The sequence below is a fragment of the Carcharhinus amblyrhynchos genome, chromosome 31 (assembly GCF_965287045.1).
Source record: "Carcharhinus amblyrhynchos chromosome 31, sCarAmb.v2.hapA, whole genome shotgun sequence".
Classification (NCBI taxonomy): Eukaryota; Metazoa; Chordata; class Chondrichthyes; order Carcharhiniformes; family Carcharhinidae; genus Carcharhinus; species Carcharhinus amblyrhynchos.
Window position 1 is genome coordinate 23929339 of NC_137354.1, and position 13677 is coordinate 23943015.

General features: G+C 49.4%; 1 protein-coding gene across 1 annotated transcript in view; it reads left to right on the forward strand.

The window, feature by feature from the left end:
• Positions 1-13677, forward strand: part of LOC145360408 (Fc receptor-like protein 5) — a 96161-nt gene that overhangs the window by 39164 nt on the left and 43320 nt on the right. The window contains exon 3 of the mRNA XM_080215607.1: positions 11905-12198. Coding sequence (XP_080071733.1) covers positions 11905-12198 — 294 coding nt within the window. The remainder of the gene's footprint in view (positions 1-11904; positions 12199-13677) is intronic.

Sequence of the window (13677 nt, forward strand, 5' to 3'; positions counted from 1 at the left end):
GGAGGAAACCCACGCAGACACGAGGAGAATGTGCAAACTCCACACAGATAGTGACCCGAGACGGGAATCGAACCCAGGTCCCTGGAGCTGTGAAGCAGCAGTGCTAACCCACTGTGCCACCATGCTATCTGCTTCAATGCAAGGAGCAATACAAGACAGGTGAACTTAGAGCTTTGATTCATGTGTGGAACTTGAATATTGTTGCAGTAACAGACACTTAGTTAAAGAAGGGACAGGACTAACGGCTAAATATTCCGGGACCTATGTGTTTTACACAAGACAGAGGGGAAGGTGAAACAGTGGGGAAGTTGCAATACGGGTTAGGGAACATGTTACAACTATACGGAGGGAGAACACCTTGGAAGAGTTATGTAACAGAGCTGTGGGTAGAGCTCAGAAACAGGAAGAGGGCAGTCACTTTGATGGGGGTGTACTACAGGCCTCCCAACAGCCCACAGGCAGTTGAAGAACAGATACGTGAGCAGATTCTGGACAGATGTAGAAATAATAGAGTTGTTGCAGTGGGAGACTTTAATTTTCCTCATGTTAACTAGAAATCCCTTAGGGTAGGGGTCTGGATAGTGAGGAATTAGTTAAGTGTATCCAGAAAGGTATTTTTTGGAACAATCTGTGGATAGTCCAACTAGAGAGGGGGCTGTACTGGATCCTGGTACTAGGGAATGAGGTCATTGCAGTGGGGGAAACAGATGGCGAACAGTGATTACAATTCCGTAAGCTTTCAGATACTCAAGGGAAAGGATGAGTGTTGTCCTAGGGTTAAGGTGTTAAATTGGGAGAAGACACATGGAACAGCCATGGGGACCAAATTCACACCTCAATATGCCAACATCTTCATGCATAGGTTTGAACAAGACTTCTTCACCGCACAGAATCTTCAACCGATGCTATACACTAGATACATCGATGACATTTTCTTCCTTTGGCCTCATGGTGAACAATCACTGAAACAACTATATGACGACATCAACAAGTTCCACCCCATCATCAGACTCACCATGGACTATTCCCCAGAATCAGTTGCATTCTTGGACACACGCATCTCCATCAAGGGCGGTCACCTCAGCACCTCACTGTACCGCAAGCCCACAGATGACCTCACGATGCTCCACTTCTCCAGCTTCCACCCTAAACATGTTAAAGAAGCCATTCCCTATGAACAAGCCCTCCGTATACACAGGATCTGCTCCTGAGCAGGATCGCAACAGACACCTCCAGACGCTAAAAGATGCCCTCATGAGAACAGGATATGGTGCTCGACTTGTCGATCGACAGTTCCGACGCGCCACAGCGAAAAACCGCACCGATCTCCTCAGAAGACAAACACGGGACACGGTGGACAGAGTATCCTTCGTCGTCCAGTACTTCCCCGGAGCGGAGAAGCTACGACATCTTCTCCGGAGTCTTCAACATGTCTTTGATGAAGATGAGCATCTCTCCAAGCCCATCCCCACACCCCCAGTCCTTACCTTCAAACAACCGCACAACCTCAAACAGACCATTGTCCACAGCAAACTACCCAGCCTTCAGGAGAACAGTGACCACAATACCACACAACCCTGCCACAGCAACCTCTGCAAGACATGCCGGATCATCGACACGGATACCATCATCACACGTGAGAATACCAGCCACCAGGTACACGGTACATACTCTTGCAACTCGGCCAACATTGTCTACCTGATACACTGCAGGAAAGGATGTCCCAAAGCATGGTACACTGGGGAGACCATGCAGACACTACAACAATAGATGAATGAACAATGAACACCACTCAACAACCATCAGGCAGGAGTGTTCTCTTCCTGTCGGGGGACACTTCAGCGGTCCCAGGCATTCAGCCTCTGATCTTCGGGTAAACGTTCTCCAAGGCGGCCTTCATGACACACGACAGCGCAGAGTCGCTGAGCAGAGACTGATAGCTAAGTTCCACACACGTGAGGACAGCCTCAACCAGGATCTTGGGTTCATGTCGCACTATCTGTAACCCCCGTGACTTGCCTGGGCTTGCAAAATCTCACTGATTGTCCTGTCTGGAGACAATACACATCTCTTTAACCTGTGCTTAACCCTCTCTCCACTCACATTGTCTGTACCTTTAAGACTTGATTACCTGTAAAGACTCACATTCCAATCATTATTTTGTAAATTGAGTTTGTGTCTTTATATGCCCTGTTTGTGAACAGAACTCCCACTTACCTGACGAAGGGGCAGCGTTCCGAAAGCTAGTGGCTTTTGCTACCAAATAAACCTGTTGGACTTTAACCTGGTGTAGTGAGACTTCTCACCGTGCCCACCCCAGGGATGCACCTTTGGGGTTTCAAAGCATTCCATCCAAATGTATTTCAATCAAAACACAACATAATTTCACAATAGTAAATGTATAAACGACGTGCCAATCTAAACACATTATCAACAGCCAACAAGCGTCATGGGTTGTCTGTCACCAGGCCTTCCAAAGGTTACAGTCAACTCGCAATGACTGCAAGCCAGCAAGCTAATACTAACAAAACACTAACAGATATCACGCCAAACTTAAAACATTAACAAACAACCCCCTTTCAATAAGAGTGAAAACCATTGTGAGGTATCTGCAACCCTCCAGGATTTTACCCTCCGGTTCCTGGCCCTCTGGATTAGAGTCAGAGAGATTTACAGCATCTAAACAGGCCCTTCGGCCCAACTTGTCCACGCTGCTTTTTTTTTAAACCCCTAAGCTAGTCCCAATTGCCCGCGTTTAGCCCATATCCCTCTATCCCCATCTTAACCATGTAACTGTCCAAATGCTTTTCAAAATACAAAATTGTACCCGCCTCTACTACTGCCTCTGGCAGCTTGTTCCAGACACTCACCACCCTCTGTGTGAAAAAATTGCCCCTCTGGACCCTTTTGTATCTCTCCCCCGTCACCTTAAACCTCTGCCCTCTAGTTTTAGACTCCCCTACCTTTGAGAAAAGATATTGAGTCTCTAGCTGATCTGTGCCCCTCATTATTGTATAGATTTCTATAAGATCACCCCTCAGCCTCCTACGCTCCAGAGAAAAAAGTCTCAGTCTATCCAGCCTCTCCTTATAACTCAATCCATCAAGTCCCAGTAGCATCCTAGTAAATCTTTTCTGCGCTCTTTCTAGTTTAATAATATCCTTTCTATAATAGGGTAACCAGGACTGTGTACAGTATTCCAAGTGTGGCCTTACCAATGTCTTGTACAACTTTAACAAGACGTCCCAACTCCTGTATTCAATGTTCTGACCAATGAAACCAAGCATGCCGAATGCCTTCTTCACCACTCTGTCCACCAATGACTCCACTTTCAAGGAGCTGTGAACCTGCACCCCTAGATCTCTTTGTTCTGTAACTAGCCTTTAACTAGCCTTTAGCTAGCTTTTAACTGGGGATATTCTGTCCAGGGCTTCCTCTGTCCAAGGGGTGCACCATCCGGGCTACACACAATCCACAATGATAATTTATAAAATGTCACATGAACACAATGCCGATACAATAATATACCCTCCTTGATACAATCACAAACAACTCGATTCAAATGGATATGGTGGAGTATCTACAACCTTCCAGAATTTCGCCATCCAGATTTTCACTCTCCAACTTCCTCACTTTCCGGACGTTACTCTGTCTCAGGATTACTGTATCTGTGGGGGGGCTACTCTATCCGGGGGAGGGGTTACTCTATCTGGGGGATTACTGTATCTGGGGGGAGGGGTTACTCTATCCTGGGGGGGGTTACTCCAGCCTGGGGGGGGGTTACTCTATCTTGGGGGGGGTTACTCTATCCTGGGGGGGTTACTGTATCCTAGGAGGGGTTACTCTATCTGGGGGGTTACTCTATCCTGGGGGGGGTTACTCTATCCTGGGGGGGGGTTACTCTATCCTGGGGGGGTTACTGTATCCTAGGAGGGGTTACTCTATCTGGTGGGGTTACTCTATCCTAGGTGGGTTACCCTATCCAGGGTGGGGTTACTCTATCCTGGGTGGGGTTACTCTATCCTGGGGGGGGGGGGGGGGGTTACTCTATCCTGGGGGGGGTTACTCTATCCTGGGGGGTGGGGTTACTCTATCCTGGGTGGGGTTACTCTATCCTGGGGGGGGGGGGGTTACTCTATCCTGGGGGGGGTTACTCTATCCTGGGGGGTGGGGTTACTCTATCCTGGGTGGGGTTACTCTATCCTGGGGGGGGGTTACTCTATCCTGGGGGGTGGGGTTACTCTATCCTGGGTGGGGTTACTCTATCCTGGGGGGGGTTATTCTAACCGGGGAGGGGGGGCTACTCTATCCTGGGTGGGGTTACTCTATCCTGGGGGGGGTTATTCTATCCGGGGAGGGGGGGTTACTCTATCCGGGGAGGGGGGGTTACTCTATCCGGGGAGGGGGGGTTACTCTATCCGGGGAGGGGGGGTTACTCTATACGGGGGGGGGGGGGTTATTCTATCCGGGGAGGGGGGGTTACTCTATCCGGGGGGGGGGTTACTCTATACGGGGAGGGGGGGTTACTCTATCCGGGGAGGGGGGGTTACTCTATCCAGGGAGGGGGGGTTACTCTATACGGGGGGGGGTTATTCTATCCGGGGAGGGGGGGTTACTCTATCCTGGGTGGGGGGGGGGTTATTCTATCCGGGGAGGGGGGGTTACTCTATCCGGGGGGGGGGGTTACTCTATACGGGGAGGGGGGGTTACTCTATCCTGGGTGGGGGGGGGGTTACTCTATCCTGGGGGGGGGTTACTCTATCCGGGGAGGGGGGGTTACTCTATCCGGGGAGGGGGGGTTACTCTATCCTGGGGGGGGGGGGTTACTCTATCCGGGGAGGGGGGGTTACTCTATCCGGGGGGGGGGGGTTACTCTATCCGGGGGGGGGGGGTTACTCTATACGGGGAGGGGGGGTTACTCTATCGGGGGAGGGGGGATTACTCTATCCTGGGGGGTGGGGGGTTACTCTATCCGGGGAGGGGGGGTTACTCTATCCTGCGGGGGGGGTTACTCTATCCGGGGAGGGGGGGTTACTCTATACGGGGGGGGGGGTTATTCTATCCTGGGGGGGGGGTTACTCTATCCGGGGAGGGGGGGGTTACTCTATCCGGGGGGGGGTTATTCTATCCTGGGGGGGGGGTTACTCTATCCGGGGAGGGGGGGTTACTCTATCCGGGGAGGGGGGGTTACTCTATCCGGGGAGGGGGGGTTACTCTATCCAGGGAGGGGGGGTTACTCTATACGGGGGGGGGGGTTATTCTATCCGGGGAGGGGGGGTTACTCTATCCTGGGTGGGGGGCGGTTACTCTATCCAGGGAGGGGGGGTTACTCTATCCTGGGGGGGGGTTATTCTATCCGGGGAGGGGGGGTTACTCTATCCTGGGGGGGGGGGGGTTACTCTATCCGGGGAGGGGGGGTTGCTCTATACGGGGGGGGGGGGGGGGGTTATTCTATCCGGGGAGGGGGGGTTACTCTATCCTGGGGGGGGGGTTATTCTACCCGGGGAGGGGGGGTTACTCTATACGGGGGCTACACCATCTGGAGGCCTCAAACATATCACAATATTTAAATAATGAAACAACCTAATATAGAAACAATCCCAACCACTAATAATACATGAAGACCAACTCCATTACAAAAACCATTATAAAATCCATTATAAATTGTCTGTAACCTTTCGGGATTTCATCTTCCTGGAATTTCACCCCTTGAGGATATAAACAGCTCATGGAAATGCTTCCAAGGGGTTGCATTCGAAGCCAGCCTTCCAGGGTTCCACCTGTCAGGATTACACCTCCCTGGGCTACACCTTCCAGCCAGGAATTTTCCTTAGTTCCAGCTTCCAGGGTTGAATCTTTCTAGCTTACACTTTCCGGGGTTATACCTTCCGGGGCCACATCTTTCAGATCACACGAGTCTCAACTGGAACATCGGCCACCACACAAGTCCCAGCCGGGATGGCGGTTCTTACACGAGTCCCAAACAAAACAGTTGGAAACACTCTATGTCCCTGAGACAGGAATTAAAGGGAGGTTCCGGGGAGGAATTTACTGAGGCATGGGGCTGGTTTTGACTCTGCCTCATGGGGATTGCTGGCCTGGAAACTTTGCCGGATATCAAAGTGACAAAGAGCTCCAATCTACACCAACAAGTACAGAACCAGAGTCCTCAACCGTTCCTCATACAACAAGCTCTTCATTCCAAGGATCATTCTTGTGAATCTCCTCTGGACCCCTAGCATTTTACAATTTTTCCAACCTCCTGCTCCTGTATTTGAAACCTCTCGCAATGAAGGCCAACATGCCATTTACCTTCTTTACCGCCTGCTGTACCTGCATGCTTACCTACAGTGACTGATGCACAAGGACACCCAGATCCCTCTGCAAACTCCCCTCTCCCAATTTACAGCCATTCAGGTAGTAATCTGCCGCCTTGTTTTTGCTTCCAAAGTGAATAACTTCACATTTATCCAAATTATACTGCATCTACCATTGATTTGCCCACTCACCCAACCTGTCCAGATCATTCTGAAGGGTCTCTGCATCCTCGTCACAGTTCACCCTCCCACCCAACTTGGTATCATCAACAAACTTTGAGATGTTATATTTTGCTCCCTCATCCAAATCATTAACTGGGCAGAGAAGAGGCAGACGGACTTCAACCCAGATAAGTGTGTGGTGATTCACTTTGGAAGGTCAAATGGGATGAAGGAATATAATATTAAGGGTAAGACTCTTAGCCGTGTTGAAGATCAGAAGGATCTTGGGGTCCAGGTCCATAGGACTCTTAAATCGGCTTCGCAGGTGGAGGATGTGGTCAAGAAGGCGTATGGCGTACTGGCCTTCATTAATCGAGGGATTGAGTTTAGGAGTCAGGAGGTAATGCTGCAACTTTATATGACCCTGGTCAAACCCCATTTGGAGTACTGTGCTCAGTTCTGGTTGCCTCACTACAGGAAGGATGTGGAAGCTATTGAGAGGGTGCAGAGGAGATTTACAAGGATGTTGCCTGGATTGGGAGGCATGCCTTATGAGGATAGGTTGAGGGAGCTCGGTCTCTTCTCCCCGGAGAGACGAAGGATGAGAGGCGACCTGATAGAGGTTTATAAAATGTTGAGAGGTATAGATAGGGTGGATTCTCGGAGGCTATTTCCCAGGGCTGAAATGGTCGCTACGAGAGGACACAGGTTTAAGGTGCTGGGGAGCAGGTACAGAGGAGATGTCAGGGGTAAGTTTTTCACTCAGAGGGTGGTGAGTGAGTGGAATCGGCTGCCGTCGGTGGTGGTAGAGGCGAACTCGCTGGGGTCTTTTAAGAGACTTCTGGATGAGTACATGGGACTTAATGGGATTGAGATAAGCCTAGTAGGTAGAGATATGATCGGCGCAACTTGTGGGCCAAAGGGCCTGTTTGTGCTGTAGTTTTTCTATGTTCAATGTTCTATATATTGTGAACAGCTGGGGTCCCAGCATTGATCCCTGTGACACCCCACCAGTTCCTGCCAGCCAATTTGAAAAGCACCCATTAATTCCTACTCTTTGTTGCCTCTCTGCTGTCCAGTTTTCTATCCATCTCAGTACACTTCCCCCAATCCCACATACCCTAATCTCGCACGATAATTTCTTATGCGAGACTTTGTCAAACGCTTTCTCAAAGTCCAAATATACCACATCGACTGGCTCCCCCTTGTCAACTCTACTGGTTACATCTTCAAAGAATTCCAACAGATTTGTCAAGCGTGATTTCCCCTGCGTAAATCCATGTTGACTCTGTCTGATCCTGTCACTGCTTTCTCAATGCTCTGCTCTTAAAGTCCTTGATAATGGATACAAAAATTATCCCCATTACCGATGTTAAGCTTACAGGTCTATAATGCCCTGTTTCCTCTCTACCTCCCTTTCTGAATATTGGAGTGACATTCACTACTCTCCAATCTGCAGGGACTGTTCCAGAGTCTATAAGGTCCTGGAAGATGAGCACCGATGCATCCACTATTTCCAGAGCTACTTCCTTTAGAACTCTGGGATGTAGATTATCAGGTCCGGGGGATTTATCCACCTTCAATTTTCCCAGCACCATTTCTCTACTAATACTGATCTCCCTCAGTGCTTCCCCCCCTCCAAACATACCCAGGCCCAGCCCCAAACCCCATCACCCCCAGCCCACCTCGATCGTTCCCCAACAGCACTCCCCCCATAGTCCCTCCCCCCTAGAAGCCCTTACCCCCTCCCCCAGCAGTCCCAACTCCGCCCCCACCCCGATGCCCAACCCCGATCGCCGGTCTCCCTCTGCTCGTGGTCACCAAATTGCAGAGTGGCAGTGGTGCCCACCCCCCCCCACCTCACCTCCACTCCCCCCCCCCCCACCAGGCCCCACCCCATCAGGCTCCACCCCTACTAGGCCCCGCCCCTTTTGGCACTGCCCCATGCCCAGTTGGCAGCATCAAGGTGCACAGGCTGGCACTGCCAGGCTGTCGACGCCCAGAGGGTACCCCTACCATCTGCCACACTCTGGGGGACCCCAATGACCCGCCATTTTGACTGCAGTGGGATCAGGCTGCCAGCTCCCCGAAAGTGGGGAGCTACTGTCAACCACGTAGGGGTGAAGCACCCCCCCTGGAGGGGTGGTGAGATGCTAGCAGGCCTGGACACTTCAGTCCCAGACTCACTAATTGCATTGAAATTAAATGGGAATTCAAATTAAGATAAATTAAGCAGTGCTGGGCCTAATTCCAGTGCAGAGCTGACTGCACTGGAAATAGAACAAAGAACAGCACAGGAAACAGGCCCTTTGGCCCTACAAGCCCGCACCGCCCATTTTAACCCTCAGTGAGTGCCTCATTCAAGTCTTTCGTTGATCGTCGACATTTTGTTTTGTCAATGGTGCACCCAGTGGTGGCCACCCAGTGTGGATCAGCCCCACTGAAATCTCCCATCCCACTGCGCTAAAATATCATAGAACCCAACAGTACAGAGAGAGGCCCTTCGGCCCATCGAGTCTGCACCCAACACAATCCCACCCAGGCCCTACCCCCATATCCCTACATATTATACCCACTAATCCCTCTAACCTACACATCCCTGGACACTAAGGGCCAATTTTTTATTTTAGCATGGCCAATCAACCTAATCCGCACATCTTTGGACTGTGGGAGGAAACCGGAGGAAACCCACGCAGACACGAGGAGAATGTGCAAACTCCACACAAGCAGTGACCCGAGCTGGGAATCGAACCCAAGACCCTGGAGCTGTGAAGCAGCAGCGCTAACCCACTGTGCTACCGTGCCGCCCATGCCATTGGGAGAACCATCCCCACCCCCCCACCTCTATAACCGGAGTGGGCGAGGGGTGGACTATGGAATGGTCCGTTGACCTCAGGCAGGATTTTCCAGTTTCGAGGTGAGTGAGGCCAGAAGGTCTCACTCAGTATCTCATATTAACCTTATTCCCATCTATCTACGTTCCTGAACTTTGAGAATATCCTTGGTCCTAAAACAACATCATAATTCTGTGATTTAAAAGCAGCAAATAGTTCCACCTATGAGTTAACTTTAGGTTTGGAGAGTCTGGAGTCTCTTCAGCTGTGGTTTTTCCTCTTTCTTTTATTCATTCGTGCGACGTGGGCATCGCTGTTTGGCCAGTATTTATTGTCCATTCATGATCCCTTACTGCCCTTGAGAAGGCAGTGATGAGCTGCCTTCTTGGATCTCTGCAGTCCATGTTCTACCACCCACAATGCCGTTTGGAAGGGAATGCCAGGATTTTGACCCAGCGACTGTGCAGAAATGGCGATATATTTCCAAGTCAGGGTGGTGAGTGGTTTGGAGGTGGTTGGTGTTCCCACGTATCTGCTGCGCTTGTCCTTCTAGATGGAAGTGGTGGTGGGTTTGGAAGGTGCTGCCTAAGGATCTTTGGTGAGTTGCTGCAGTGCATCTTGTAGATAGTACACACTGCTGCTACTGAGGGTCGGTGGTGGAGGGAGTGGATGTTTGTAGATATGGTGCCAATTAAGCGGACCTGCTTTGTCCTGGATGGTGTGGAGCTTCTTGAGTGTTGTTGGAGCTGCACCCATCCAGGTAAGTGGGGAGTATTCCATCACACTCCTGACTTGTGCCTTGTAGGTGGTGGACAGGTTGTGGGGAGTCAGGAAGTGGGTTACTCCGCAGTATTCCCAGCCCCTGACCTGCTCTTGTAGACACTGTGGTGAGTCCAGTTGAGTTTCTGGTCAATAGTAACCCCAAGGATGTTGACAGTAGGAGGGTTCAGTGATGGTAACACCATTAAATGTCAAGGGGTGGTGGTTATTGCGTGACATTTGTGTGGCATGAATGTTACTTGCCACTTGTCAGTTCTGAGGTATTTGAAACCAACAGTTTTGCGAGTGGAATTCTACACATTTGGGAGTGTTCCGTTTCTCAGCTGAGTGTGGCTATTGTCCTCTCTGCTTACCAGCTGGTATCCTCACCTCCTTCTCTCATGCTGTGCCCAGTTAACCCTGCTATGGATCTACTGTTTCTTTCCTTTGATGTTATTCTATCTGAATATCCCTTTGGACAATGCATTTATCATATAGGTATAAGTTGTAGTCTTATCTCTCCACTTTAAACTTGCCTCTTGTACATTTTTAACACTTCTTTCTATAGTCGATTCTAGAGTTTAGAGTTTAGTAGGCTGAGGGGAGATCTTATAGAGACTTGCAAGATAATGAAGGGGATGGATAGGGTAGAGGTAGAGAGATTCTTCCTGCTCAGAAAGGACAGCAGGACTAGAGGACACAGCCTCAAGATAAGGGGGGTGCAGTTTAGATCAGAGTTGAGGAGGAACTTCTTCACTCAAAGGGTGGTGAATCTCTGGAATTCTCTGCCTGTTGAAGTGGTGAAGGCTACCTCGCTAAATATATTTAAGTCACGGGTAGATAGATTTCTGATAGACAAGGGAATTAAGTGTTATGGGGAGAAAGCGGGAAAGTGGAACTGATCCACTTCAGATCAGCCATGATCTTATTGAATGGCGGGGCAGGCTCGAAGGGCTAGATGGCCTACTCCTGCTCCTATTTCTTATGTTCTTATAGTCCCTGTAGTCACAATGGTAAGTTTTTGTCTCCCTGCTGCTGAGTTAAGATTCTTACCAATTCCTCTTTCACCCAATTTTTTATTCTACCTAACCTTTTGTATAACCTTTGTTTTCCTCAATTCTTAAATCTTTATTTTCTTCTAAGATCTTGCCATTCGCTATCAATCTCTGGTAATAGTCACCCTTAAATTACGGAGTGTTATATCATCAACACTTTCACTTATAGTTTAGTATCATAGAATCCCTACAGTACAGAAAGAGGCCATTCAGCCCATCGAGTCTGCACCAACCACAATCCCACCCAGGGCCTACCTCACCTATCCCAACATATTTACCCACTAATGCATCTATCCTACACATCTCTGGACATTAAGGGGCATGGCCAATCAACCTAATCCCGCACATCTTTGGACTGTGGGAGGAAACTGGAGCACCCGGAGGAAACCCACGCAGACACGAGGAGAATGTGCAAACTCCACACAGACAGTGACCCGAGCCGGGAATCGAACCCAGGACCCTGGAGCTGTGAAGCAGCAGTGCTAACCACTGTGCTGTCATGGCACCCACAGAAGAGAAAGTTGTAAAGTTGGGAAGGTGACTGCGCACACTACGGAGAGCCCTGCGCTTCTCCCAAAGCTTTGTCTGATAAAACTGTGTGGTGAATCTCTAAGTCTGACTCCGAATGGTGATTTTCCCACAACAGCGGAAACGGAATATTCTTCGTTATCCTGTCAAAATTGATTATAATTTTGAACATTTCTTCAAACCCGTTCTTTCAGTGCAGAAGAAAACCTGAATGATCCGTATCAATATTGCATCTTTTTTTAACCACAGATCAACTACCAATGCCAATGATATCTGTCGACCAGCCTACTGGGGTTTATTTGGAAGGAGGACAAGTGATCCTCAGTTGCGTGGTGAAGGGAAACTTTCTCGGCAAAACTTATATCTTTTACAGAAATAGCCGAATGCTGTACTCTAATCAAATCATCATAAAGCACCACACCGGAACCTTCAGTGTCACCACAGCAAGCCAAGATGAGAAGTATCAGTGCCAATATGGCACCTCCATCAATGGGAGATGGCTGTGGTCCCAGCTCAGCGAGGCTGTGTCAATTATTGTAGCAGGTGAGTGATTCCGAGTGACATCCAAGCTCTCTTTACTTGCAAGTGTTCACATCTTTGTCATCCCCTAACAAGAGGGAGTATTTAATTACAGGACTGTTACAGAGCAGAGGGATGAGCAGTTTGCCATGCGTCATCCCATGGTCTCTTCCCCGTAACGCTACACGTTCCTCATGCCCAGATAACAGTCTGATTTCCTCGCAAACTCTTTGCCTCCACCAAACTCAGGCAGTGCATTCCGGACCCTAACCACTCGTTGTGTCTCCAATCACTCTTTTGCGAATTAACTTAAGTCTGTGCCCATTGAGTCGTAGAGGTTTACAGCATGGAAACAGGTCCTTACCCTTCCAATAATTAACTTACCCATCAGTTGACCAATGAAAAATCTATGCTGGCTGATGGTCATAGAGGTTTACAGCATGGAAACAGGCCATTTGGCCCAACTTGTCCATGCTGCCCCTTTCTTTTAACCACTTAGCTAGTCCCAATTGCCTGCATTTGGCCCATATCCCTCTATACCCATCTTACCCACGTAACTATCTAAATGCTTTTTAAAAGATAAAATTGTACCCACCTCGACTACCACTTCTGGCAGCTCATTCCAGACACCCTGTGTGTGACTCACCACCGATGAGTCAAAAATAACCTGCGCATCAGGATGGGAGAATCACCCCCACAGAATCTTTGTTGTGCAGAAGAAGGCCATTCGGCCCATCGAGTCTACACTGACCACATTCCCACCCACGTCTTATCCCGATAACCCCATACATTTACCTTAACTAGTGCCCCACACTAAGGAGCAATTTAGCGTGGCCATTCCACCTAACGTCCTTCGGACTGTGGGAGGAAACCGGAGCACCCGGAGGAAACCCACGCAGACACGGGGAGAACGTGCAACCTCCACACAGACAGTGACCCGAGCCGGGAATCGAACCCAGGTCCCTGGCGCCGTGAGGCAGCAGTGCTAACCCACTCTGCTGCCCCAAAAGTTTCTCCCCACCTGAAGCGCCTGGTTTATCCTTCACAAAATTATTTAGAACATGCCTTTTCGATCTTTTAACTTTTCCTGGTCTGTGGGAGAACAATCTCAGCTCTCTCCTGTCTCTCCGCAAAACTAAAGTCTGCCTTTCCTGGTATTACTCTGACGACTCTCCGCTAACCCTCTCTATAGCCTTGGCATCCTTCCTAAGTTATGGTGTCCAGAATTCAACAAAATATTTAATGTGAGGCATTTTGAATAATTCTATGAATAAAGAGAAAGATCCCATAACACTTCCTTTACACTCTCTTCAATCTGTCCTTTCACCTGCAATAATTTTTGTATAATCTGCTCATGTGACCCCTTTAAGCTCTCACCAAGGTTCCTTTGGAAGCACCTTCCAATCTCATGACCACTACCGGTCAAGGAGAGCAGATACCTGGGAATGCCATCATCTACAGATTCCCCTCCAAATCACTCACCATCCTGACTTTAAAGTTAAA